We start from the raw sequence: 22,740 nt of genomic DNA on the forward strand, positions 1-22,740 counted from the left end.
GACTTGTCGTAACGCAACACGTTCGGGCGCGCCTAGAGTTATTATTCGACATTTTTGCTATGAACGGACAGTTTTCTGTGGAACTAGTCGAAAATTCGCAGCCAGACGAACCGTCTATATCCACCGAAGGAGCAGAACATCCACAAATCCCGCTACTTCGCAATCTAAGCGGATTCAACGGACCGAAGAGCGATGAGCAGCCCAAATCAGGCCATGTAAGCGCATACGAACGCCGTTTTTGCACAATCGGACTTCATTTTAGCATAAGAAGTCGGTTTTCGATTTGGACGAAGACGAAATCGAACTTTCGCCGATTCTTTTCCGTCGTCCCGCCACGCCAAAATCGCGCTCGAAGTCCAAAAGAGCAGCAGGCGGCAAACGAGACCAGCCAGTGACCGAAAAAACAAAAAATCAAGAAACTAAGCAAGTGGGCGAAGCAATGGACAAAAACCCGGAAATAAGCGAACAAGGAGGCGGAAGTGGCGCAGCAGGGGGCGGCGACGACGAATCTCCGTCCAAGTCGTCAAGCGAATCCGAAAAATCAAAATCGAGCCAATCGAAGAACAGCAACAGTAGCAGCAGTAGCAACAGTTTCTTCGACTCGTCGACCGCAGTGCCGAGCCTCGCCTCATCCTCCGTCCGCTTTCAGAGAACCGCGACAGATCACGAAGACACGACGTCATCCGTCGAGCCGGCGAGCAGCGTCTCATCTCATTCTGGGAGCCTGGGCAGTTCGAGCGAGGAGGAAGAACGTCGACGATCGACGTCGTCGTCGTTCGGCGGGACGAGAGTCACTCCCGTGCGTCCGAGTCTCGGACCTATTGCAGGCAGGGTCTCCGATCGAAGTTCGAGTAGCACGAGCGGCGAACAGGTGTGTTGATTTTCTGTGACCGTAGTAACGTTTACGATGCTTCTTTAGACGAGAAAGCGTATTAATGTTCTTAAGGGTAGAACACATGAGGGTAGAACACACGTGTAGCGTCTTTGAATATCAATAATTTTTAGTTTTAGAACATATATCGGGATCTCCGCAACTGATATCCGCTCTTACTCAAGACGACGATTCAGAGTATGACATATATTCATAGCCGGTTTTCTGATGTCTGATTATAGTAGGGATATAATTCCTCCTACTCCGACGACGTATCAAGCAGCTCCTGTACCGTCTTCTCCCACGGAACTTAAACTAAGTAGATGATGTCACCGTTATTTATACTATGCTTTAATTGGGGTTTTTAATTAAGGCTCATCTAGTCCAGATGTGCTTGGAGAGTCAGAGGAAATGATTGACGTGAGCTGAACGATTATTTAGTTATATTGTAAGCTGATTAAATTATAGGAGCTGGATTTTCAGAAAGAGGATCAGGCAAAAAATGTACGTAGATACACAGATAGATTAATCATTAATTAATAAATTATTGAAGAGCGGAAATGAGAAGAAAGAGGAGAGCAGCGAAGCCTCCTTCACCTCCAGCCTCATGTCCGCTCCAGGGGGAACTCAAATGGAATTGGAGAGCGATTTATCTCAGAAGCGAAAGAGAAAAAGTCAACGCTCCCTTATCCCACCCAGTTCTTTGGAAAAACGCCACGTAAGTAGCCAATAAAAAGACAGGGATTGGGTTTGATTTTTTTCTAAAGGAAATGGAGCTAACAATGAGGCGAACGAGCGAGTCTGAACCACGGGAAGAGGATCAACTACAGGAAGGGGAATTGGCACTGCTGTTGTCAGAAAATCGGCACGATCAGAGTCTAGCAAGTCAGTATGAAAAGGGGGAGGGGGTAATGAACAAGGAAATGTCTCGATCGGACGAGGAGAAAAGAGCAGAAACGTAGACAATAGACACACGACTTAAAATTAAATGAATATGTGTGGTTAGCACTTCTGATACAAGCGGTGAAGTAGAAGTCGTGCGGGAGACGCCAGAAGAAGAAGAAGAAGAAGAAAGTTCTCGACCTGAACCTGAAAAAGTAAACGGATTTCGTCCGAGACAAATTTTTGATACGTTTCTCTTAAGCGACCCCAGCGTCTGATGATGTATCTACGACACGTTGTTGAAGAGCAAAATGAGGAAGGAAATTGGGTAGAAATCAAAGTCCTTCAAGTAAAAGAATAATTATATAAAAGAATCAATAGTTAAGTAGGAAATTGTTTCAGGAAACTTCACATGAAGTTCCATATAGCGGGCCTTCCAATCAGGACCCACTTCCTGTTCAACCTAAGAAATCAGGAAGAAAGAGAAAACATCAGAACGTCGACGTCGAGAGGGGCCCCTCACCAAAGCAACGAAAGCCGAGCGAGGGGTCGAACCGGGTCTTTGCTCAGTGGACTGACGGCTATTACTATCCGGGACAAATTCGCGTCGTACACGCGAATCATAGAGTCAGTATTGATTACGACGACGGAGACACGGCCATGGTTGACCAGGATAGAATAATTCATCTGGTAAATACAATAGGATAGATTAAGATATTAGTTATACGTGTTTTAGAATTTGGTTCCTGTTGGATCAGAATTGACTCTTTGCATTCGCAGACACTTTCGAGGCAAAGGTATCGAATTCTATAGACAATCTGCTCTTTTTTCTATATCGTATCCCAATTAGCTGTAGTACTGCGGCATACTGACGAGCCAGGATATTTTCTTAAGAAAGAAAACGGCACTGAAGAAAGGTTCAATACGAAATATTATATCAATTAAAATATACGCGTATTTTGTTTGTAGGTGGGGTCGAAGTAACGTTTGTCTAACGTCTGAGCAAGCGGATAAATTGCGTGAAAAACACGGGAGTAGTTCGGATGGTAAATAAATAAATAATTAAAATAATTAATTAATTTGAGACGAATTTTCAAAGGTTCGAGAAGTGGCAGTTCAGAGGGAGGAGACAATGGAGGAGGCGGACGCTCAGATTCTTCGAAATTTGGAAAGAAATTTAAATCAAGAGAGACACACAAGCGTAAACGAGGAAAGTCACGTGAAGGAAACGCTTCAGGGGCTCTTCCTCCGTCGACAAGCCTCTTTCGAAACATCTTGTTTGCTCTTACGGAGGGAGAAAAGAAAGACGGAGGAGAAGGTGATGCTAATTAATACATTAATAATAATTAACGAGATATACATAGATCTCAGGACAGCTGAGTATAGGCCCTTTGATAAGAAACTTATAGTGAGGCAAATTGAGGCCGGTGGAGGCAAAATTGTGAGAAAAATCACGGCAGATATGGTAGCACATAACGATAAATTAGTCAGCTAGCTAAATTAAAGCGTACACTTCCAGGGAAGTCCCTCGTCATCGAAGCTTTCGTTGCTCATTGCTAGTGGGCCATGCAGAACGCTAAAATATATGCATGCTCTTGCTCTGGGTGTCCCATGCGTGTCCCACGAGTTCATTGGCGATTGTTGCACAGAGGTCAGCTGATTTTCATCAATGCATACATAGAGAATAGTTGTTATTTTGATAGGGACGACTGCTGGACTATATGGACGATCAGTATCTACTTCCAGCTGGATTCTCGCTTGAAGACGATGGTTTTAAGGCCGCAGAATTGTAAGGCTTAATCGAATAGCAGTATCATATGTAAGGTTTACCTTAGGAGAGAGTCAGGACCAATGCTGAACAATGTGACTGTTTATGTTGATGGGGGAGATAAATTCAAGGTTAGTCGTTCTAATTTTGACCGCCTCTCGGATTCATTAACGGTTTTAGTCGTTTTGGAAGACTGTGCTGCCTTCTTGCGGTGCTAAAGTCTTTTCTCGACTTGCAAGCGTTCCCCAGTGCGATTGCGTCGTCTCCGAGGGCCGTCCCTCTCCCAATCTCATAAGGCAAGCCAAGAAATCCGGTGTGCCCATAGTCTCCAAAGAATGGGCTATCCAGTGCGTTATAAATGGCCAAAAGGTGTCCTATAACGCAGACAAACGCTACACCTATAACTACAAACAGTGAATTTTATTGAAAAATTTGTATGCACGAGGCTAGCGCCGCTTGACACTGACCCCACGTGGAAAAGTTTTGTATAGGCTTGATTTTTTATTACTCTACAATTGCCTAGACTGTGCGACTATAATAATGCAAAAAGCAGACCGCCCACGCGTGCCCAATATGAGGCTTAGAGTTCACTTGGCCTTTTGCACGGGAAGATAGAGCTTGAACTCAGCCGGAAGTTCCTCTTCGGAATAGAGTCGATCCGAGAAATAGACGCGACGAATGCGACAGTTGGCGTGAATTTCGACTCGCAGCGTTTCGATGTAATTCGTTCCGTAAGCCCTTCTCGTAAAATCCGACAAATTAAACTAGGAAGGACCCCCCGTATATTAAAAATTCGAATTTATCCTCGAAAATTTTTTTGAGATACCTGAATTTGGTTCCAGCCGTCGTCTAAACGCATGGGCATTGTGCAGATGAAGGGCTTGACGCGCGTTGTCTTGGCGTAGTTGGATGCGCGAAATCGACGTTTTACGTCCTTATCGTCGAGCACTTGCACTTCGAACGTGAAATATTTCTTCAGATTTTTGATGATCATGACGAGAAAGGGCAGTTTGATGCCGAGCGTCTTCTTGGGATCGGCCGGTGACGTGATGTAAGTCGTGCTGGAAAATTTCGCGTTATTTAGGCACTTTTCTTGATTTATTTCATTGTTTCGGCCTACCTTACGTTCGTTCCGGCTATTTCGAGAACGAGCGACTGAATATCGTTGTCCGTTATGCGTTTTATGTGCCCGTTTCGAACCTGAACGCGATAAATCGTCTCATTCGATTCGTAAGGGACCTCGCTCACCTCCTTGTCCCATATTTGCAGCGGTTTGCTACCGATGCTGTAAAGGATGGAGAGAAAGCCAGACTGGAAAGTGTTTTTGAACATTTCTCCTCGATTAGTTGTGTTTGTTGCCTAGGACTTGCGAGGATGCGCACTGGAACAACTCCCGGCGGTTGCCAACCGCGCGTACCAACGCGCGCTATTCAACATGGGACGGAAAAGAAAAGTAGTCGAAAAGAAAGCAGGGGAACGCGGCGATGCATCGAAAACAAAGCATTCCGTTCCCATCGGAGTTAACGTCGTCGAATATGCCGAAACGAGAGCGCTGGAGATGAAAACAATGGCGGAGGCGATCCGAAGCGGCGGATCGGGCCGAAAACGAGCGTTCCAGACACTTCCGAGACACATGCGTCGACGTACGATGAGCCACAACGCCAAACGACTCCCGAAACGTTTGCAATCGCGCGCAAAACAAGAAGTAAGCGACTTCTCATCCTTCTCGTACCCGTATCTCATTTTTCATCAGATGAACGTCGACGAAACGGCGTCTAAGAAGTCGCGTCGGTCGCGTCGACGTTCCAAGTGGATTCGTTCCGAATTCGAAGGTCGCAATAGTCGCGAGGGCAAAAAATGGTTAGAAACCCATTTGTGGCACGCGAAAAGAATGAAAATGGGAGACGAATACGGATATCGACTGGCGCAAACGAGCAGCAGCAAATGGGTTCGAAAAACGTATAGATCAATACGAGAACGATGTCTAATGCACGTGAGAGAGAGAACACCATAGTTCTATATAGACGAATCTAAGGGAGTGTTTTTAGGATATGTCTTATTATGGGTGTATTGAATTGGCTGGGAATCGTTCTGTTATTATAACGGAATTGAGACCAATGGTAGCTGATCAAAAGCTAGGTAAGTCTCTCTCTCTCTCTCTCTCTCTCTTAGTCTAAGTTACATGCCACTTCAATAATTCAATTTCTTAAGGGATTGACGTGTTGGAGGGAAGATGTGAAGGGGCCTATCTTTTTTACAAGAAAGATAGCAGCAATTTGATTGGTCCGTGCCAGTTGCTGTGGAGACCAGACTCTCTTCTTGATTCCAGTCAAGTTTGGCTTTGGTTTCATCCTGGATGTTTCCTTGAAGCTCTTCAAGAGATGCAGTCGGCTTTCTCCGGTTCTGACGTCACCGTGACGTCTCTAGAAAATCAATTGATACGATTTCGATTGCTGGGTTTGAAATCGTGGGAAATTGCGCGAAACGCCTTAGCAGCGGATGGAGACGACGAGCTTCTGAAAAAAATTTGGAGAAGTGCAGTGATTCCAGCTAAGCTCGCGATTGGATTAAACGTATTTGATCCTCGCATCGTCTCAGCTGAAAAGAAACTGAACGCAGAGACGACAGCAGAAGAAAACATCTTGTTACAAGATTTCAAGCAAATTCCAGTTTCAAATATCTGGAGTTCAGAATCAAGAGCGAAGGCCAGCGAAGAGAAAATTCCGAATCACGAAGCCGACGCGGCGAAATCGCGTCCTGGAGCCAAAATTCAGTCAATTCCTATTATGATAATTCAGCAGCATAGTCCACGTCTTGATCTCGCTTCAGGCATTGACGTCGTAGTTCCGTCAGGGTGGGGAATGTCGTTTTGGATGGCCTTTTTATTAGGAGGAGCAACGCCGGCCGCTCTATCGGCCATGGAACAGCTCAATGTCGAGTCGGAGACGCTTACCTTTCCGCGAGACTATCCGGACACGAAAGCAGGCAAAGAATGGGCTGTGAGAAAACGAGATGAAGAAGTGAAGAAATATTTTCTCCTTCCGCCTGCTAAGAGATCCAATTTCGCCGCCTTGGGCATCAAAACGCCGTTTCATGCCAACTGGGATGAAATTTCGGGGGAAATGAATAAGGGGCCCTTTCCTTGTGTTGCTAGGAAACGCGATTTGAACTCATTGTCCCTAGAAGGCGTTTTTCTTCCTGTTTGGTTTGAAATGCTAAGCGGAGTTGCTTCTTGGCTTGATCTCATTGCTCTTCCTAGTGAAGAGGATAGGGGAAAATTGAAGGCTGATCCGCGTTTTGTGGGTCCTCAGGAAACAGTGGTTGGGCATCGTCGATTGACGGTTGTAGATGAGTTTGGAGTTGGAGGTTTTAGTGGGGTATTGAGTCGAGATGTCATTGGGCATGTGACGTCGGCTGATTATCGTTTTAGTCGAGGAAGAGGAGCTGGGGTTGGGCTGTGTTTGGCCTCCGTTATATTGGAGTCTGCTAAGACTGATAGACCGTTATTGTTAGTGAGGAGCAGAGACTCGAACCAATATAGATTGGCTACATTCAAACTGTTTTGCTAATAATAAAGCAAATTCGCTGGGAGAATCTTCGAAGATTCGAATCGTTTTTGGTGTTCGTGCCTCTTCTATGCTTCTTTTAGCGTCTTTCAGAAGCGATTGCGCCTTCTAGAACGACCAATCGCGTCGGTTTCCAGAGGCCCACTTCTACCTTACTAGTAGATTCCTACCGCTGCTTAGGTACTCACTGAAGGCACATAATACCGAGAAAGAGCATTTGTTCTTCCTTGGGCCTGGAGACGACGCCATTGGAATCAGTACACTTTGTTGAAACGCTACACATGCAGACAAAAACATCAATCAAAGTCAATGCTTGGGTTTCTGTCACTTTTGTGACTGGGGATATTCTTCAATCATTATGCGAGAAACAGACTTCCATCCAGAGTAACGGTCGGAGGATCCATACCCCGGACAGTTTCCGACATGAACAGCTACCTTTATTGCTCCAGATGGAATATTTTCACAAAATCCCTCTATTTGGCGGTGTCGATGAGGATTGTCGTTGGTACCTTGAATATAGACAATCCCTTCGATCGTCATTGGTCCTGAACATTCCGCTCCATTAAAAGTGATGTACCAACGTCCACAGCAGGTACTACCAGGACAGTAAAGCGTTATAGGGGCAGCATACGCCACTCTAAGAGCGGTAGAAGAGTGACGTTTGTTGAAGATGCACTCCTAATGCAAACCAATTTTAGAGATATTGTTTTGGTGGCAAATTACTGTACCTGTATAAGACCTATATCTTTGCCTTCACCTCTATTCAGGACACACTGCTTCCAGTTGATAGAATTACCAGTATTATTTTCTCCGTTTTTTCCGTTTTCTCCTTTCTCGCCTTTTATTCCCATCTGTCCAGTTGGCCCCAAATTTCCCTTGGGTCCCGTCTTTCCAGTCGCTCCATTTTGACCTGTGTCTCCTTTAGTACCTTTCATTCCGTGACTTCCTTTCTGTCCTTGGAATCCATCTCTTCCTGGCAATCCATTGTGGCCAGGAGCTCCAGGAATTCCCGGGACTCCTGAACCGCCACAACCCTTTGTAAGACAAGTGTTTTGGCATTTGGTAAATAAATTGTAATTAGAAAGCTACCTGATCTTTGGGGGAATTGCTCTCAACTATGTCGAGAAACAGAAGAACTGCAAACAAACACTGGAGAGTTGTAGTAGCAGGCATTGTCTCTTGCTTACTGAAGTTGTTTGTTCTCACAACCTTACCCGTTTATATGTAGCCGATAGAAAACGGGTGTGGTGTCACCTTTTTGAATTTCATCAATGTTGACGTCTTTTAACACTATATATCCGCTTTCTATTGCTTAGTTGAGTACAAATACAGACCATAAAAAGAAGTTTTGAGACGAAGCGTGGGGTACAAGAGCACGGTCACTCGTGCTCATTACATCATCAACGCCCGCTATCACGTGAAAATTGATATGAGATTCAAACTGGTTCAAACAAAATCAATAAATTCCACGTGCGGTTATCCGGGCCCCCATTAATATGAACTCAAACCCACACCGTTTGTAAATACAGGGCGTGTCCTTCTGTTTTCCCTTCGTCCCCTTGCGCGCTCGTCCCCAACCGCCCGTGGTGCTTTCACATACGCAAAACAATGGGCTGCTGCTGTAGCAAGAACGCGGACAGCGCAGCGAGCGCAGGAAACGGTCAAAAAGCGATGACGAGCCCACCGGGAGTGAGCGGTGGCGCGGGCGCGGGCGCGGGCGCGACGTCGACGGGACGCGCGCCGACCGACTCGCGCCCACCGGAGCCGGCTCCGCCGATGACGGACGGCCCCTCGTCGGCGGGCCTTCCTCTATTCGTCGCCAAATACGACTACGAAGCGCGCACGGACGAAGATCTCAGTTTCAACAAAGGCGATCATCTTTACATTATCGACAATTCGGAGGGAAACTGGTGGAAGGCGCGATCGAAACTCAGCGGGCGCGAAGGCTACATTCCCAATAACTACGTCGCTCCGGCGAAGACGCTCGACGCGCACGAGTAAGGAACAAGGAATTCTGGGGGGCCCCTTTGGTGGGTGGGGCCCTCTTATTGTTTTTCTTCCTTTTTCCTCCTCCTCCTAACACGATCGCGGTGCGTGCGAGTGCGTAGCGATTTCGAAAGTCGAGCGAACGATCGCGATTTTTTCCTTATCATCTCGACGTCGCGTCTCCCCGCGCTTCCGGTATTGACGCGCTAAAACCCGGTCGTATTGATGAAAGAGATAACCAATTGCATTCCACAAGTCAACAAAACAAACCCCCTATTACCTCTAAACGATCAATTTTTTTCGCGACCACGTGACCCTATTTATTTATTGATTTTCTCCCCTCCGCGCTTAGTTGGTTCTTCGGCAAAATCAAGCGTATCGACGCGGAGAAAATGCTCCTGATGTCGATCAACATGCACGGGTCCTTTCTGATACGGGAAAGCGAAAGCAAACCGGGCGACTTTTCCCTATCGGTTCGCGACGGCGACACAGTGAAACACTATCGCATACGCAAAGTCGACCAAGGCGGTTTCTACATTGCGCGTCGCTCCGCATTCAACGACATCCCAGATCTAGTCGCGCACTACGAAAAAGACGCCGACGGCCTGTGCATCAATCTGAAGAAGTCATGCCAACGCGCGGAACTGCCCCAAACGGACGGCATGTCGCACAACACGACGGACGAGTGGGAAATCCCGCGCACGTCCATCCGGCTCATGCGAAAACTCGGGCAGGGTCAATTCGGCGAGGTATTCGAAGGCCTGTGGAATAACACGACTCCCGTCGCCGTGAAGACGCTCAAGGAGGGATCCATGTCGAAGGAGGCATTCTTGGAGGAGGCTCACATCATGAAGAAGCTACGCCATCCCAAGCTCGTTCAACTCTACGCCGTCTGCACCGTCGGCGAACCCATCTATATTATGACCGAATTGATGAAGCACGGGTCTCTTCTCGATTATCTCCACGGCGAGGGACGCGCGCTAAAGATGCCGCAGCTCATCGACATGGCGGCGCAGGTTGCGTCCGGGATGGCGTACTTGGAGACGCAGAATTATATTCATCGCGATTTGGCGGCGAGGAATTGTCTCGTCGGCGAGAATCTCGTCACGAAAATCACCGATTTCGGCCTGGCGCGCGTCATCAGCGAAGAGGTCTACGAAGCGCACACGGGAGCGAAGTTTCCCATTAAGTGGACGGCTCCCGAAGCGGCCTTCTATAATAAGTTCTCGATTAAGTCCGACGTCTGGTCGTACGGGATCCTACTCACGGAATTGGTCACGTACGGGCGGATTCCGTATCCGGGTATGAGCAACGCCGAAGTGCTCGCGCAAATCGAGCGAGGCTATCGAATGCCGCAGCCGCACGGGTGCCCGGATCGATTGTACGAGGTCATGATCGATTGCTGGAAGGATAGCGATATGGAACGACCGACGTTTGAGACTTTGCAGTGGCGTTTGGAGGAGTTTTTCAGCGAGGATGGAATCGGCGGGGGCTATCGCGAAGCTGAACAGTTTCATTAGATATACGCGCGCGTGTGTGTGTGTGATTGTTAATCTGTATTGATTTATTGTTTTTTTTGTTGTGTGTGGTCCCCCCCGTTTTTTTTTCAGCTGGCTTTGAAGATCAAGGCTAGCGCATTTGCGTTTTTTCGTTGGCGGTGACTGAACAGGATTTTTTTTGGTCATTATTTTTAGTACTGTACTACGGTCTAGCTAGTATTTATACTAACTAGGATAGCCTCACTCACCTGTAACCTGTACTGTTGAGACAGCGGAGTCAAAGACACTTAAGTTTTTTTAATGTTTTTTTTTTCAAGCAAACAAATCATGGGAGTGCAATTGGGTCTCTACTTCTTATTCAGATGATCCATGATCACTTCCAATGCCGGCGTCTCCTTTCCGTAATCCTATCCAACAACCCCAATCAATAAAATCTCAATAGTAATTATAAATTAAATTTTTAATTTTAAAAACTAATCAGTATATTTATTTCCGGATTATGGTTAATCCTCATTGATTCGCATCATCAGTAGAGGGAACCAAGACGTCATCACAAGCACACGGACGAATATTAGTTAATTTAATTTTTAATCTACGTTACCTTGACTACAACGCAGCTGCATCCGACGACTTTACGCGCTTTTCCCTCCTTGTCCATCTTGCAGAGTCCAGCCCATTCGCCCAGCTTCTTACTGTCGTCCACGTGCAAGAGAGGAATGTTGTGCTCGGCGCACAGAGCCTCCACCAATTTGACGTACATTGGCTCGTCGCAGTTGCTCGCCAACACGCACAGATGCGCTTGACGTCTGGGTTCGAGAGAAAATAGCATTCGTATCGAGAAATTCGGCTTCCCTTACTTGTCCAACGCTTTCGCGGCTTCGTGGAGGCCTCTGGCTAAGCCGTAGTGGAATAGAGAGGTGCGAAGGACCTCTTGAAGGGCTGTGTTGATGTCCATTTGGGGGCCGGCGGCGTAGGTGCTATCATCTCTGTTCGACGGCAATTGTTAGCGGTTTGGATGCGAATGGACGCGACGACGGCTTACCCTTCCGCTTCAGACATGTTCTAGTAACGGAAGTCCTCGCTAAGAGAAGAAAAACGAGATCAATTGACGTAGGATTGGCGAGAAAACGACGGATCGAACACACTCACATGATAGGGAATGGCCAGATAATCCGGGAAGTGCCCTCCTCTCACGCGCCGTCATGGAGTCCACGATTTCGTCTACAATTCCAGCTCAATGAAGCGTCCGATTCTCTCGGACGGTCATTTTTCATCGCAAAGTGTACGCTGGACGCGATATCTTGGCCGAAAACAGCCGTTTCGAGCTAGAATAGGAAACGACGCTAAAAATAAGCATGATAACACCAAAAACGATTAACATCTTCAGCGAAATTTAGTCAGAAAAAGAGCGAAAGCCAGCAGCTCAGCCATTCATACACTGTACCCTCTTCACTTCTTGAGAAGATTTTCAATGAACTTGACCCAGTCTTCCATGTCAAAGTTCTCTGTACGGCGCAATTTGTTTTCACAAAATCAATTATTTCTTGTCGAAATCACCTGCTTCGGCAACGAGAATTCTGTTGACAACGAAAGAGGGCGTATCGTTTATTCCTCTTTGAGATGCGGTTTTCCAGGCTAGAATTGCAGTCTCCGTTATGGAATCATTAGTGAAACCGCTTGCAATTCTAGAGAAGAAAAGTGAGGATAAATTATAAATATTGGCACTTTTACTCTTTGGCAGTGATTCCCAATTTTCCTGATTCGACAATCTGCGCTATCAGATTCATCACTTGAGGCTCAGTCATATTGACAGCCCCTGCTTTCATTTCTGTGGGAGAACAAGGCTCAATAGAATATGGAACGACATAGAAAAACCATACTCTCTTGTTGCTCAAACATCTAACAAATCATCAGGTTAGAATAATTAATTTAAAGTACTCTTATTCTAAATGTACCAGTGAAACGAAATCCTTGTAAGCACTCGGATGAGTAGCGATGACGGTCTCGGCTGCTTGCGTGGCAAAGAATGCGTCATGGTGAAATCTATTTAGGTGCAAGCTAAATCAGCACGCTCCAAGGAGAAAACGTTTACGGAAGAGGAAAGAGATGCAAAATGACGGTAAGCTGGCTTTTGTATTGGGTCATCAACTAAGCAAAAGACGAATTTTCAAGGAGCCATTTCAGCATGTGTACTAACTGTATTACTTTTTGAAGCGTGGGCCAGCTAGCCTTAGAGTCTGGACACAAGCTAAGAGAAGCCAATGCAGAAAGTCATCTCTGCATTACATATGCAGGCGTACAGATCATAGTAGGCTTCCAGGACAATAGTAGAGCCCTGCTGCAGAGTGTACCCTTGGGGAATTAACATACTGTCCCTCAATTGAACTTGAACACCGTAGTGCATCTACCGGTGGGACGAGCTGGCACGTGCGTTTGGCTTGCAATGATAGGGACAAAGGCAAGTGCAACAAGAAGCATGGCGTTCATCGTCAATGAAGTCTTGTGACAATCTCTCGTCTCGTGACAATCGTATGTCACGTGTATGCTAATCATGCAAACTAGCTAACGCAACTAATAAGTCATAAATTCAATAGATTAGGGTCGCTTTTAACAAACTCTCAATAAACTTGATCCAATCCTCTTTGATGAAAGTGCCTAATTGCATAGCCAAAGCCAAAGTCAGTATATTGGACTGTATTTCTTTGACTTACTGGCATTCGGAACTTCGACACCATTGACAATAAATTCGGGAGTTCCAGTTATCGATTGAGCTGCTGCGTACTTCCACGACATAACTGACAGCTCGTAGACGTGATTGTCCTTAAATCCAGCAAGCACTCTACGTATATATGTATGCAAATCATAAAATATGTGTGAAGTTTTCTCCTACTGAGATTCTGTGAGGCCAAGTTTTGCTGATGAAACTAATTCAGCAATACTCTCTTTGACTTGAGTCTCACTCATATTTACTGAGCCAGTGGTGAGATCTAGAAACAAATGTAGCATTATTACCGTGGACTAAATACGACATGTACCTTTCTGGTTCTTGAGAATCTGCCAAGTGAAATAAATGGTTATAAGCAGATATCAATCAAAACATTCTTACCAGTGTGACAAACGATGAATAGACAGATGGTTTGCATTTCGTTAACATCAATTGATGCGCTGTCTGAGCGACAAAGAACGACTGATGATTAAACCTGAGAAAAATCAATTTCCGACGTATCAACAACAAATAATTCAAGTAATTAAGGCACGCACGGAAGCGGGAACATGTGAATTTTGAGAGTCACTTTCCCCACGTACTGCTTCGCCACCTGGAAAAACAAACACTTCCGTAATATTTCTACGTCATGCATATACGTCATCTGACGCTTTGCAGAACGGGCCAATTCGCCTGGCATTCGGACGAAAGACTACGCAGAAAAGACTCGAGCACTACAAAACTGCTGCTCTTGTGACCTACAGGTCGTAGAAGGCGTCGATGACGATGTTGGAGCCGTTTTGGAGAGTGTAGCCTTTTGGGGGAGGCAAAAGGAGGCTGAGCGGCGAAAATGAGGCGCGTTTGGAACCTACCCAAAGGACGCGAGGGAACGGGAGTCTGCGCAGAGGCACGTTCGAGAAGAAGAACGACGGTGAAGAGGAAAAAGAAGTGCATAAGGCTATTTCCGGTAGTACAAAACACGTCACAGGCGTACGCACGCTACTAAATTTTTCTTCGGCGAACTTTATCGTCTCATTTACACCCCATTCAGGGCCTCGACCTTTCACATTTGATTTCTGATAGCCGCGCATTCTTTCTAGGAACGTTGGCGTGGACCACACAAAGCAGTGCTTCCGTGACGTGACGTCAGCCAACGTCACACCCCCGTACATCCTTTACAGAAGAAGACGACGGAACGAAACGCTTGGCATTCCATTCCGCGCTGTCCACTCGCGCAGAGCAAACAATGGAGGCGTTCGTCAAAGCATATGACGTCGACGACGTCCTCGGCGAAGGCGGTTTCGGCACCGTGTTTCAGTGTCGCGCGAAAATGAACGGACGCGCGTACGCGGCGAAGCGAATCGATCCGTCGAAGATCAAGAACGCCGAAGACGAGGAGAAAGTCAAAGCAGAAATAAAAGTAAGAGACTTTTCCGTATATTAGCCTATAGGACATCCAGCGGCGTTTTTACCGTAACTCTAAAGATGACTCCCCTATAGCACAGGAAGGGAAGTTTCAGTGTTAGTTTCTACAGAAACCCTCTTCTCTCGCACAGTACCAGTCTTCGTTTCCTCGTTGCTTTGGGACGCCTACGCGCGTGGTGCGGAAATACTTCCGCCCGTCGTTCCTTTGCGAGAAAAACGGAGTAGGGAGATCCTGCTGCGTTTATTTCGCGCAGAAGGTGTGCACGTTTAATTCGAAAGATATTCAAAAGATACTCTCTACACATGCATCTGTGCATCTCCTTCGCAATGGAGCTTCTCATTCTATATACACCTCCATTTGATTGGACAACGAGATCATAAATTAGATTGTTTATCGCAACGTGCAACGTGTCCTTTCATTAGCTAAAATGCACATAGATTAGGCATCAGTCTTCCGCATTCCTATCCCGCGGTCCAAGCGCTCCCTGGGGCCAAACATCCCGGGGATGATGCAGCACGCATCTCATTATCATCCCCTATTTACATATTCAATTTTTTTTTCAATTTCTTTATCTAGATCTGCGGCATGCTTTGCCACCAGCACGTCGTACGCCTACGACGCTGCTTTTCCGACGACGAAAACTCGCACATGCTCGTCTTCGAGCTTCTCGAAGGCGGCGAACTGTTCGATCTGATTGCCAGCTGGGATACGTACTCGGAACGCGACGCTCGGCATTGCATTAGGCAGGTTCTACTCGCCCTCACCTATCTCGAAACGAAAAGGATCGTGCATCGGGTAAGAAAGGATGTGGGAAGTCGTTGAATAGAGGAAACCGGAAACCTACTCCCCATGATATAAATATACTTCCTTTACGTGTTCAGGACTTGAAACCCGAGAATCTCATGTTAGTCAAGCCGCCGAGAAATGGGAACATACAGGATGTGGCTATCAAGCTGGTCGACTTTGGCATTGCCAAAATGATTCCTGGTACAGTAAAAGCGTATATACTTTGAAACCCTTCTATCCATCTTTTTTTTCCTTTATATACAGACGGTCAAAGTCGTATTTGTGTTGATACGAGCGGCTCGTCGTACTATCTCGCTCCCGAGACCCTAAAAGAGCTTCCGCTGGGCTGCCCCGTTGACGTTTGGGCGGCCGGAGTCGTTCTCTACATTCTCCTCGTCGGAAGCATGCCGTTTTGGTTGGGCGAAAAAGGCAAAGGGGACATGTTCTTAAAAATTGTCAATGGGGAATACTCGCTGGAAGATCCCGAGTGGGATACGGTGTCACATCAGGCGAAAATGCTCGTCACCGACATGGTGAGGGTCCTAGGAGAAAGACACCTTTGGCCATTAGAAAGAGTTTTTTTTTCATTTTTTATCCTTAGCTGACTATTGATCAGGAGGAGAGGATTACGGCGCTCGAAGCGTTGGCCAAGCCGTGGATCAATCAGCTCAGCGTGCCCCCGTCCAGTTCGCGTCACAGCACGCTGCAACGTCTGAAGACGTTCAACGCCAAACGAAAACTTCGCGGCATCGTTTTTGCACTCATCGCTCACCGGAGACTCCTGTAAGTCAAAGGGTACAATAGGTTCGTATATTTTAACTGAAAATGTTCTCGATTATTAGACGGACTCCTGCATTTGTGAGAAAGCAGAGTGGCGACAGTTCAAGCGACGGCTACGTATCAGATTCAAGTTCCGAAAGTGGCATACTGAATGAGGACGACCGCGAGGACGGGAAAAAGAGGTCTCCCTTGCCGTCGACGTCGTCGTTGTTGCGACGCGAGAGCGACCAAAAACCGTCGTCTTCGGTTGTCGTGGACGAGGTCGATGGACGGGGCATAGAGAAAGGATCGCGGGGTCCGTTGGCTAGTGACACTTCGGGCTACGGAAGCTATGTCGATAGGGAAGAACACGGTCACGTTCGACTGCGCTCTCATGTTGTCAGTGCGAGAGATAAAGCGTGGAAGAAAGCGAATAGGAAAAGCATCAAAGATTTGGTATCAGAATTGAATTTGTGACTGGGGTGGGGGGACTGCGATATTTTTAGACGCTGGGCCATCTAGAGATCGGATTTTAGCATGTATACCGTTCTTTTAAAGATTTTAGAAATAAAATTCAATTTTTAATAGGCTCAGAATAACTACTAGTCTATGGTTATGTACTTTGTAGATTGCATTTGAATAAAACGGTTTGGCTTGAAGGCAAAGCGGTAAAGAAAAAAAGGCGTCAAGAGAAAGTGCCACAACGCGTTCCCGGATAATTTTCTCAGTTTTTGGAAATGGCTTGTTGCGGCTGCTTTCGCAAGCTCAAACCGCGCTACAAGCGTCACGTCGAAGACATATTTCCTTCTTCGCCCGACGAGGGAATCGTCAGCTCTCAAATGGAAAAGCTGACCTACTATTCGCTCTCGGCGCCCGAAAAGCTCGACCGAATCGGCGCCTATCTCGCGAAACGAGTCAAACACGACTTGGCAAGGCGGCGATACGGGTACGAATCGAATCGCGTGCAAGAATCCATGTGCGACGGTGTTACGGCACTTCGCGATACAGGTCCGTGTACACCCAAGTTTACGGCAGTCTCCCTTCTCTCCATAGCTACGTTTACATTGCCATGCAAGCGCTCGACGAGCTTCTTTCGGAGTGCCACGCGCGCACGTTGAATTTATTCGTCGAAAGCTTCTTGCGCATTGTCCAACATTTGTCCGAAACGACGCTACCCGATTTGCAAATGCAAGCCGTCAAATCGGTGAGAAAATAATTCATCAATTAGTCGAAATTTAAATTTTCATCTAGTTTGTTCAATTTTCGAAAATCGAAGAAGTCGTCCCTTCGTATCATCGACGATACGATTTTTTCGTTTCTAAATTCAGCTCGATGTGTTTCAACGGAAGCGACGACCTCAACCTCCGAAAAAGGCAATAATAATTTCAATTAATTAATAATTAATCTAATGTATACGCAAAGGCTAAGACTTAGCGGACTCCAAGGTCTTCAGGGAGTAATCCGAAAGGCAGTCAGCGACGATCTCTCTGTATGCGAGAAGAAGAGTCGTCTCTCATTTCTGTCCTTTACCTTGTGTATCTTTAGGTAAATATCTGGGAACCGGGTCACATAGGAAAGATATGTCCTTCTCTTATATTCAACATGCATGAGGGCGTCGATTGGTCGAACAGGTGCGACGAAAATGATTAATCATATAGGTATTTTGTGAAGACTAGTTTTCAGGGATACGTCGACAGTCGAGAGTATCCAAGCGGCTGTTCTTGACGATTCTACGCCGGCTGGTTTGGCCGAAACGTGTCTCCGAAACTTGCTTGGGAAGGCTAGCTTTGGAAATATCAAGAGCGTTCTCGTGCCGATCCTAAATCACTTGGACGCCAATTCCTTATGGGTCCCCAACACCTTTACGACTCATCTGTTTCAGATAATCATGTTTTCTATTCAGGCAAGAGCCGAGCAGAGGGATTCAATATTTGAATACTGTAGTGTTTTCTTGGCAGGGTCAATATTGTTATTTGGTCATCCAGTCACTTATTGAGAAACTGAACGGACAGCAGCAACAGCCGCAGCGCAGTTCAATGAGCCTGAAAATAAGCGTCGTGAAAGTGATAGAAGCAGCCATGCCATTGGCCGCTGGAAGCATAATGGGTAAAGAGAAAATTCCGTTTATTCAATAGACTAAATTGACTATGAAGTGCTTATTATTTGATTGTCTCTCTCTAGGGCCCTCCGTTTTGGAGATTTTTCACTTGCTCTTGCAGAAGCTTCGCATAGCGACAGATAGTCTCATAGGAATGGCAAAGGTAGAGAACCAAACTTCTTATTATAAGGAAGACGAGAGAGAGAGAGAGCATCTTCTGTTATAGGCGTCCGAGCAAGCGGAATGCGAGCAATATTGCGATGCAGTCGTCTGTGCTTTAGGTAAGAGATAAAAAGATATTGGACGTGTGCTCCCCCACGTTTTTTTTCTCAAGGAACTTTCGTTGGTCTTCTGCCCGACTATCAAAAAACCGAAGTGATGACGTTTCTTGTCAGCAAACTTCCCTTTCACGAGCCAACCGAACTCTATTCCGAATCGAGATCGTCTCAATCGCCCGATCCTACCATCCAATCGCTTCCAAGGCAATAAAATTTAAATTATCTCGCGATTTTTATTGATTTCGTTCGCGCACTTCAGCGAGGAAGCGGAGAAAATGAATCGGCTCACGCTGGTCAAGTGTCTCGGCCAGGCGGCGGCCGCCTATCGTCCGCACACGCTTTCCAGCACTCTACCGCTATCTCTCTTTGATCCCCTTATTCGTCTTCTATTAGACTCGGACCCAGGTCAGCGTACGACTCTCAATCGCATGCTCTTTCTCTCTAAGCGAGATTTTCTTCGGGTTTAGAGATACGCTTGCAGGTGCATAGGGTCGTTCAGAAGCTTGTTGATCACAACGGGAATTTGGAGAACGTTTCCATTGGAGTGTAATAGAAATATAGGCCCTTGCTCCACGTAGACAGCACCGATAGTAGTTCAGAAGTTTAGGGATCCCCGCTACTCTTGATTTGACGATAAAACTAGCTGCGTAGCGTCTTCGTCTGACTGTTTGCGTGTAGCGCACGTTTGACTTGCCCCTTATAGAACCGACGTAGCGCCTTGATTTTGCTGACGAAGCATACTGCCGTAGCTTCGTATGCGTTCGCTTTTCGCGTCCAAATAGCGACTGAAGGTCTTTAGAATAGACTCACGATGCATTTCGCGACCGATTTTTCGCGTTTACTTCGCGTATTAGGGCATTTCGTAGCAACGCGATGATTGACGTCATGCGTTTCTCAATGTAGCGTGACAGGGCGTGTCTTGCGTACGTAGAACACATTCCGCTGTCGTTTTTCGCATTTCCAATTGATTTGCGACAAATTTTCGTTTGTTTTTGTTGTCAGAATTGCATTTGCGGCCGATACAAAGCACTTTTTGATTGTGAATAGCTGCAGTCGTAGGGTTCCAGTCGCGTATGAGTATAAATAGCCAGCGTTTACAAGTACTTATCAGATGGAGCAGAGCAGAGCTCGTGGCTAGGATAGAAGGGAGATTGGCAACACTCCCCAAGGCTTGAGGCACTATGGCCCGGTGGTCGCCTCATTCCTCACTTGACAATTACCGATAATATACTAACTTGACAAGGGTGTAACATTGCACGCCTTCCTAGTTCTCGCATCTCTCTCCCAGCTCCTGGGCACCTCTGTCACCGGATAAACCTCCATAGCACCGTCTTCCGCGGGGTTTGTGTCAAGTGTCGATGTTTTTTGATGTTTTTTAAAGTTCTATACGCTAGAAACGCGTTTTTTGAGCTTCTAGAGGTCAAACGACACGCGAGTTACCGAAAGGGGCCCCAGTTGAAGTTTGCTGTGTAGCCTATTTGGAATCGTATCTGACTCGTTCTTGAAGTCGTTTTTCTTTGATTTCGTCTCAAATGAGCGACTCAAAAACTCAAAAACCTTCTAAATAGACAGCAGTTTTACCTTACCTGATCTCTGTAGTGCAGGACGCATGGGAGCCTGAACTTTGAACGGTGCTGTATATGTGTTGATTAGTAATCGTTTCAGAGCCAAGACATTGGCGAGAAGACGAGTAAAACATATTTTTTCTCAGGTCATGGGACAGTTTACAGGAGCTTGGCCTCAAGGCGGATCAGGCGTCGAAACAGGACGTTTTGTTTATGAAAAAGGTATTATTTATCTACGATAGATACATAGGATTCGATTAGAAGTCCTCCTCCTCCTCCTCCTCCTTCAGAATGGAAATCATCTCTATTGGACGTTGTACGTGTACGGGCAGCTGACAACGAACACCCCGCAGCACTACGCTATCCTATGCAAAACCCTCATCGTTCTCTGCTTGAGCCTCGGAGCCGACTTGGTCATAGTGGAATCGCTGCGAGTCATACTCGGTCTGCAAGTAAGAGCAGTAGTGGATACAGTAGATTAGGTTATTAATTATTCTCTTGTGAGGATCTTTCTTGTTCGGCGTCGAGTCATATGTCGGCTGAATTGCGTTGCTGTATTCACGCGATGGCCGCCACTTTTATGCATTTCGTGGCGAAGTGGACAGGCAATCGAAATCTTCTCGACATGACTGACATGGTAGAATATTGTTCATTTATTAACGAAACGATTTATTCATGAAGCGAGACTTTGTTCAGGTGATTGGCAGAAGGGAAAGAAACGCGTCCTATCTATTGTCGAAAAATCTGTTCAACATCGAGTGAGACGGGGCCCTCTTTTCGTTATAAATATATACCAAAATTCATTCTACAGGAACGCCGTCGCTGCTAAAATTCCTTCGGTTGAAGATCTGCTCAATCTATCAGACAAACTGCTATTTGAAAGGCAATCGATCAGCGACACGTTGACGGGCATTGGGCACGAAGCAGCTCATCTGTCCGTTCCCCTTGAACGAAAGAGAAGAAAAGGTAAATTTACCGGTAAGTGTAGCAGCTATCCTTCTTCAAATCGTATCTATACTAGAAGATAGTTTGAGGCACAAGACCAGTGTTTCTCCCAAGGATAAGGATAGCGTCGTATCGTCATCGGAAGTCGGACGAGACGACATCAGTGTACAAGCATTAGATATGAGGGTAAGGAACGAATATAATTGCGACGTCCTCGAATTGGCATTTAGAAATCTGAAGAAATCACGTTTGAGTCGCTGAAGAAAATTCTAGGTATTGAGCGTTGACTCTTTTGCAATCGGTTTTATTTATAAGTGTCTGAAGCGTTGAAGAAGGATCAAGATGACGCCGCTGATCATTTGCCTGTGGCAATGACATATGAGGAAATGGTGGCCCAAGGCAACGCGCAAGGACAGCGGTTTAAAAATCGGCTGAATGAAATGCTCGATATTGGATTGACGTGAGATTTGGTAGATAATTTCCTTTGAACTTTTGAAATCTATCTATTAGAATTGACGCACCGGACTTTGGACCTATGGAAAATTGGACAGCGACTGATTCTGAACTCTATGCTTACTAATCTAATATTGATGTTTATCTTTTTTAAGATTCCTCTGGCTTCGTGTGTGATTTTAAGTTGAACGTTTTCTGGAGTTTACATGCTCTGTCGTTTTCGATTTTGGAGCGAAATCGGATCCTGAATCAAGATCGTCTCATGCTGCCATCCAATCACTTACGTGGTAAATTATCTCGCGATTTTTATTGATTTCGTTCGCCTACTTCAACGAGGGAGCGGAGAAAATGAATCGGCTCACGCTGGGTCAAGTAGGCGGCCGCCGCCTATCGTCCACACTTTCCAGCACGCTACCGCGTTGTTGCTCTTTGATTCTTAATCTCGGCCGCGTCGCGGCGTACGCAATCGTACGCTCTGTCGTTTGCAAGTGCATAGTAGCAGACTGCATAGTAGTTTAGAAGTTTAGGCATCCCCTCTACTACGGACCGAATAATAGAGCGTTTTCGTTTGATTGCTTGCGTGTAGCGCACGTTTGACTTGTAGAACGCAGGGGGCCAGGGGGCGGTTAGAGTTAACGGACGTAGCGCCTTGATCTTGCTGACGAAGCGAATTGCCGTTACTGCGTGTACGTTTGCTTTTGGCGTCCAAATAGCGACTGAATGTCTTTAGAATAGACTCACAATGCATTTCGCGACCGATTTTTCGCTTCTACTTCGCGTATTAGGGCATTTCGTAGCAACGCGATGATTGACGTCATGCGTTTCTCAATGTAGCGTGACAGGGCGTGTCTTGCGTACGTAGAACACATTCCGCTGTCGTTTTTCGCATTTCCAATTGATTTGCGACAAATTTTCGTTTGTTTTTGTTGTCAGAATTGCATTTGCAGCCGATAAGAAGCACTTTTTGATTGTGAATAGCTGCAGTCGTAGGGTCCCAGTCGCGTATGAGTATAAATAGCCAGCGTTTACAAGTACTTATCAGATGGAGCAGAGCAGAGCTCGTGGCTAGGATAGAAGGGAGATTGGCAACACTCCCCAAGATCGCAACGGATTCATCAACTACTGGAGCAAGCGTCTAGCGGTCTGCCTACAAA

The 22,740-nt window shown here is 46.3% G+C and overlaps 10 protein-coding genes across 14 annotated transcripts; 5 read left to right on the forward strand and 5 right to left on the reverse strand.

Annotated features, from left to right (window-relative positions):
* The first annotated feature begins 2 nt into the window (after positions 1 to 2).
* On the forward strand, positions 3 to 4,075 carry LOC136197333 (protein hsr-9-like). 4 transcript variants are annotated; one of them, XM_065987066.1, is made up of 21 exons: positions 3 to 215; positions 263 to 871; positions 920 to 962; positions 1,012 to 1,069; positions 1,114 to 1,190; positions 1,245 to 1,291; positions 1,340 to 1,375; positions 1,425 to 1,589; positions 1,639 to 1,829; positions 1,878 to 1,968; positions 2,016 to 2,102; positions 2,156 to 2,443; positions 2,490 to 2,550; positions 2,604 to 2,670; positions 2,723 to 2,799; positions 2,853 to 3,071; positions 3,118 to 3,218; positions 3,273 to 3,404; positions 3,457 to 3,542; positions 3,589 to 3,652; positions 3,702 to 4,075. In XM_065987066.1, exons 1-21 carry the CDS (start codon positions 60 to 62, stop codon positions 3,936 to 3,938), a joined length of 2,892 nt encoding a protein of 963 aa, XP_065843138.1. In that variant the 5' UTR covers positions 3 to 59; the 3' UTR covers positions 3,939 to 4,075. The 4 variants fall into 4 exon arrangements, with proteins under 4 accessions (XP_065843138.1, XP_065843139.1, XP_065843141.1 ...); XM_065987067.1 differs by having other exon boundaries at positions 1,117 to 1,190; XM_065987069.1 differs by having other exon boundaries at positions 269 to 871.
* LOC136197342 (cilia- and flagella-associated protein 20) lies at positions 3,960 to 4,902 on the reverse strand. The gene is made up of 4 exons (XM_065987079.1): positions 4,770 to 4,902; positions 4,642 to 4,721; positions 4,348 to 4,582; positions 3,960 to 4,285 (listed from the first exon to the last, which is right to left on the reverse strand). Exons 1-4 carry the CDS (start codon positions 4,851 to 4,853, stop codon positions 4,109 to 4,111), a joined length of 576 nt encoding a protein of 191 aa, XP_065843151.1. The 5' UTR covers positions 4,854 to 4,902; the 3' UTR covers positions 3,960 to 4,108.
* A 66-nt stretch (positions 4,903 to 4,968) lies between these two features.
* Positions 4,969 to 7,090, forward strand: LOC136197563 (ribonucleases P/MRP protein subunit POP1-like). The gene is made up of 4 exons (XM_065987354.1): positions 4,969 to 5,226; positions 5,275 to 5,514; positions 5,570 to 5,660; positions 5,733 to 7,090. The coding sequence occupies exons 1-4, from the start codon at positions 5,080 to 5,082 to the stop codon at positions 7,088 to 7,090; spliced, it is 1,836 nt and encodes a 611-aa protein (XP_065843426.1). The 5' UTR covers positions 4,969 to 5,079.
* Positions 7,091 to 7,411: 321 nt separating this feature from the next.
* Positions 7,412 to 8,260, reverse strand: LOC136197564 (collagen triple helix repeat-containing protein 1-like). The gene is made up of 3 exons (XM_065987355.1): positions 8,177 to 8,260; positions 7,816 to 8,121; positions 7,412 to 7,765 (listed from the first exon to the last, which is right to left on the reverse strand). The coding sequence occupies exons 1-3, from the start codon at positions 8,258 to 8,260 to the stop codon at positions 7,412 to 7,414; spliced, it is 744 nt and encodes a 247-aa protein (XP_065843427.1).
* Positions 8,261 to 8,610: 350 nt separating this feature from the next.
* Positions 8,611 to 10,826, forward strand: LOC136197336 (tyrosine-protein kinase Src42A-like). Its single transcript, XM_065987074.1, has 2 exons — positions 8,611 to 9,084; positions 9,426 to 10,826. Exons 1-2 carry the CDS (start codon positions 8,696 to 8,698, stop codon positions 10,591 to 10,593), a joined length of 1,557 nt encoding a protein of 518 aa, XP_065843146.1. The 5' UTR covers positions 8,611 to 8,695; the 3' UTR covers positions 10,594 to 10,826.
* A 28-nt stretch (positions 10,827 to 10,854) lies between these two features.
* Positions 10,855 to 11,791, reverse strand: LOC136197343 (small ribosomal subunit protein eS12-like). Its single transcript, XM_065987081.1, has 5 exons — positions 11,722 to 11,791; positions 11,615 to 11,653; positions 11,430 to 11,558; positions 11,174 to 11,378; positions 10,855 to 10,979 (listed from the first exon to the last, which is right to left on the reverse strand). Exons 2-5 carry the CDS (start codon positions 11,629 to 11,631, stop codon positions 10,920 to 10,922), a joined length of 411 nt encoding a protein of 136 aa, XP_065843153.1. The 5' UTR covers positions 11,632 to 11,653; positions 11,722 to 11,791; the 3' UTR covers positions 10,855 to 10,919.
* Positions 11,792 to 11,903: 112 nt separating this feature from the next.
* Positions 11,904 to 13,125, reverse strand: LOC136197340 (uncharacterized). The gene is made up of 9 exons (XM_065987077.1): positions 12,981 to 13,125; positions 12,873 to 12,924; positions 12,778 to 12,820; positions 12,665 to 12,720; positions 12,528 to 12,615; positions 12,453 to 12,471; positions 12,304 to 12,400; positions 12,130 to 12,257; positions 11,904 to 12,077 (listed from the first exon to the last, which is right to left on the reverse strand). Exons 1-9 carry the CDS (start codon positions 13,123 to 13,125, stop codon positions 12,022 to 12,024), a joined length of 684 nt encoding a protein of 227 aa, XP_065843149.1. The 3' UTR covers positions 11,904 to 12,021.
* LOC136197341 (uncharacterized) lies at positions 13,055 to 14,350 on the reverse strand. Its single transcript, XM_065987078.1, has 9 exons — positions 14,149 to 14,350; positions 14,039 to 14,090; positions 13,946 to 13,988; positions 13,834 to 13,889; positions 13,679 to 13,772; positions 13,608 to 13,626; positions 13,463 to 13,559; positions 13,284 to 13,411; positions 13,055 to 13,227 (listed from the first exon to the last, which is right to left on the reverse strand). Exons 1-9 carry the CDS (start codon positions 14,228 to 14,230, stop codon positions 13,160 to 13,162), a joined length of 639 nt encoding a protein of 212 aa, XP_065843150.1. The 5' UTR covers positions 14,231 to 14,350; the 3' UTR covers positions 13,055 to 13,159.
* Positions 14,351 to 14,372: 22 nt separating this feature from the next.
* Positions 14,373 to 16,906, forward strand: LOC136197337 (calcium/calmodulin-dependent protein kinase type II subunit alpha-like). Its single transcript, XM_065987075.1, has 6 exons — positions 14,373 to 14,696; positions 15,279 to 15,497; positions 15,584 to 15,689; positions 15,753 to 16,021; positions 16,090 to 16,271; positions 16,331 to 16,906. The coding sequence occupies exons 1-6, from the start codon at positions 14,523 to 14,525 to the stop codon at positions 16,722 to 16,724; spliced, it is 1,344 nt and encodes a 447-aa protein (XP_065843147.1). The 5' UTR covers positions 14,373 to 14,522; the 3' UTR covers positions 16,725 to 16,906.
* A 57-nt stretch (positions 16,907 to 16,963) lies between these two features.
* LOC136197334 (protein EFR3 homolog B-like) lies at positions 16,964 to 21,841 on the forward strand. Of its 2 annotated transcripts, none has more exons than XM_065987071.1 (21): positions 16,964 to 17,193; positions 17,256 to 17,451; positions 17,499 to 17,620; positions 17,670 to 17,736; positions 17,793 to 17,878; positions 17,931 to 18,150; positions 18,206 to 18,353; positions 18,429 to 18,508; positions 18,572 to 18,626; positions 18,680 to 18,827; positions 18,883 to 19,028; positions 19,091 to 19,169; positions 20,335 to 20,410; positions 20,479 to 20,640; positions 20,694 to 20,825; positions 20,885 to 20,946; positions 21,000 to 21,154; positions 21,210 to 21,319; positions 21,364 to 21,406; positions 21,458 to 21,593; positions 21,644 to 21,841. In XM_065987071.1, exons 1-21 carry the CDS (start codon positions 16,985 to 16,987, stop codon positions 21,711 to 21,713), a joined length of 2,502 nt encoding a protein of 833 aa, XP_065843143.1. In that variant the 5' UTR covers positions 16,964 to 16,984; the 3' UTR covers positions 21,714 to 21,841. The 2 variants fall into 2 exon arrangements, with proteins under 2 accessions (XP_065843143.1, XP_065843144.1); XM_065987072.1 differs by having other exon boundaries at positions 17,301 to 17,451.
* The last annotated feature ends 899 nt before the right edge of the window (positions 21,842 to 22,740 follow it).

This window comes from Oscarella lobularis, chromosome 17 (assembly GCF_947507565.1).
Source record: "Oscarella lobularis chromosome 17, ooOscLobu1.1, whole genome shotgun sequence".
NCBI lineage: Eukaryota > Metazoa > Porifera > Homoscleromorpha > Homosclerophorida > Oscarellidae > Oscarella > Oscarella lobularis.

Coding starts and splice junctions, on each gene's coding strand:
- LOC136197333 (XM_065987066.1), top strand. CDS start 60: ATGAACGGACAGTTTTCTGTGGAACTAGTCGAAAATTCGCAGCCAGAC. Junction 1,590..1,638: donor GTTCTTTGGAAAAACGCCAC/GTAAGTAGCCAA, acceptor TTTTTTCTAAAG/GAAATGGAGCTAACAATGAG. Junction 3,653..3,701: donor ATGGGGGAGATAAATTCAAG/GTTAGTCGTTCT, acceptor TAACGGTTTTAG/TCGTTTTGGAAGACTGTGCT.
- LOC136197342 (XM_065987079.1), bottom strand. CDS start 4,853: ATGTTCAAAAACACTTTCCAGTCTGGCTTTCTCTCCATCCTTTACAGC. Junction 4,583..4,641: donor ATAGCCGGAACGAACGTAAG/GTAGGCCGAAAC, acceptor GAAATTTTCCAG/CACGACTTACATCACGTCAC. Junction 4,286..4,347: donor ACGGCTGGAACCAAATTCAG/GTATCTCAAAAA, acceptor GGTCCTTCCTAG/TTTAATTTGTCGGATTTTAC.
- LOC136197563 (XM_065987354.1), top strand. CDS start 5,080: ATGAAAACAATGGCGGAGGCGATCCGAAGCGGCGGATCGGGCCGAAAA. Junction 5,227..5,274: donor AATCGCGCGCAAAACAAGAA/GTAAGCGACTTC, acceptor ATTTTTCATCAG/ATGAACGTCGACGAAACGGC. Junction 5,661..5,732: donor GGTAGCTGATCAAAAGCTAG/GTAAGTCTCTCT, acceptor CAATTTCTTAAG/GGATTGACGTGTTGGAGGGA.
- LOC136197564 (XM_065987355.1), bottom strand. CDS start 8,260: ATGCCTGCTACTACAACTCTCCAGTGTTTGTTTGCAGTTCTTCTGTTT. Junction 8,122..8,176: donor GCAATTCCCCCAAAGATCAG/GTAGCTTTCTAA, acceptor TGTCTTACAAAG/GGTTGTGGCGGTTCAGGAGT. Junction 7,766..7,815: donor AAGATATAGGTCTTATACAG/GTACAGTAATTT, acceptor GGTTTGCATTAG/GAGTGCATCTTCAACAAACG.
- LOC136197336 (XM_065987074.1), top strand. CDS start 8,696: ATGGGCTGCTGCTGTAGCAAGAACGCGGACAGCGCAGCGAGCGCAGGA. Junction 9,085..9,425: donor AAGACGCTCGACGCGCACGA/GTAAGGAACAAG, acceptor CTCCGCGCTTAG/TTGGTTCTTCGGCAAAATCA.
- LOC136197343 (XM_065987081.1), bottom strand. Junction 11,379..11,429: donor GCCGCGAAAGCGTTGGACAA/GTAAGGGAAGCC, acceptor TCTCGAACCCAG/ACGTCAAGCGCATCTGTGCG. Junction 10,980..11,173: donor GCAGCTGCGTTGTAGTCAAG/GTAACGTAGATT, acceptor GTTGTTGGATAG/GATTACGGAAAGGAGACGCC.
- LOC136197340 (XM_065987077.1), bottom strand. CDS start 13,125: ATGATTAGCATACACGTGACATACGATTGTCACGAGACGAGAGATTGT. Junction 12,821..12,872: donor CTGGAAGCCTACTATGATCT/GTACGCCTGCAT, acceptor GGCTTCTCTTAG/CTTGTGTCCAGACTCTAAGG. Junction 12,721..12,777: donor GCTGGCCCACGCTTCAAAAA/GTAATACAGTTA, acceptor TCTTTTGCTTAG/TTGATGACCCAATACAAAAG.
- LOC136197341 (XM_065987078.1), bottom strand. CDS start 14,230: ATGCACTTCTTTTTCCTCTTCACCGTCGTTCTTCTTCTCGAACGTGCC. Junction 13,412..13,462: donor CTTGGCCTCACAGAATCTCA/GTAGGAGAAAAC, acceptor ATATATACGTAG/AGTGCTTGCTGGATTTAAGG. Junction 13,228..13,283: donor TGTCGAAGTTCCGAATGCCA/GTAAGTCAAAGA, acceptor CTATGCAATTAG/GCACTTTCATCAAAGAGGAT.
- LOC136197337 (XM_065987075.1), top strand. CDS start 14,523: ATGGAGGCGTTCGTCAAAGCATATGACGTCGACGACGTCCTCGGCGAA. Junction 15,498..15,583: donor CGAAAAGGATCGTGCATCGG/GTAAGAAAGGAT, acceptor TTACGTGTTCAG/GACTTGAAACCCGAGAATCT. Junction 16,272..16,330: donor ATCGCTCACCGGAGACTCCT/GTAAGTCAAAGG, acceptor CTCGATTATTAG/ACGGACTCCTGCATTTGTGA.
- LOC136197334 (XM_065987071.1), top strand. CDS start 16,985: ATGGCTTGTTGCGGCTGCTTTCGCAAGCTCAAACCGCGCTACAAGCGT. Junction 20,411..20,478: donor ACGTTTTGTTTATGAAAAAG/GTATTATTTATC, acceptor CTCCTCCTTCAG/AATGGAAATCATCTCTATTG. Junction 21,320..21,363: donor TACAAGCATTAGATATGAGG/GTAAGGAACGAA, acceptor ATTGGCATTTAG/AAATCTGAAGAAATCACGTT.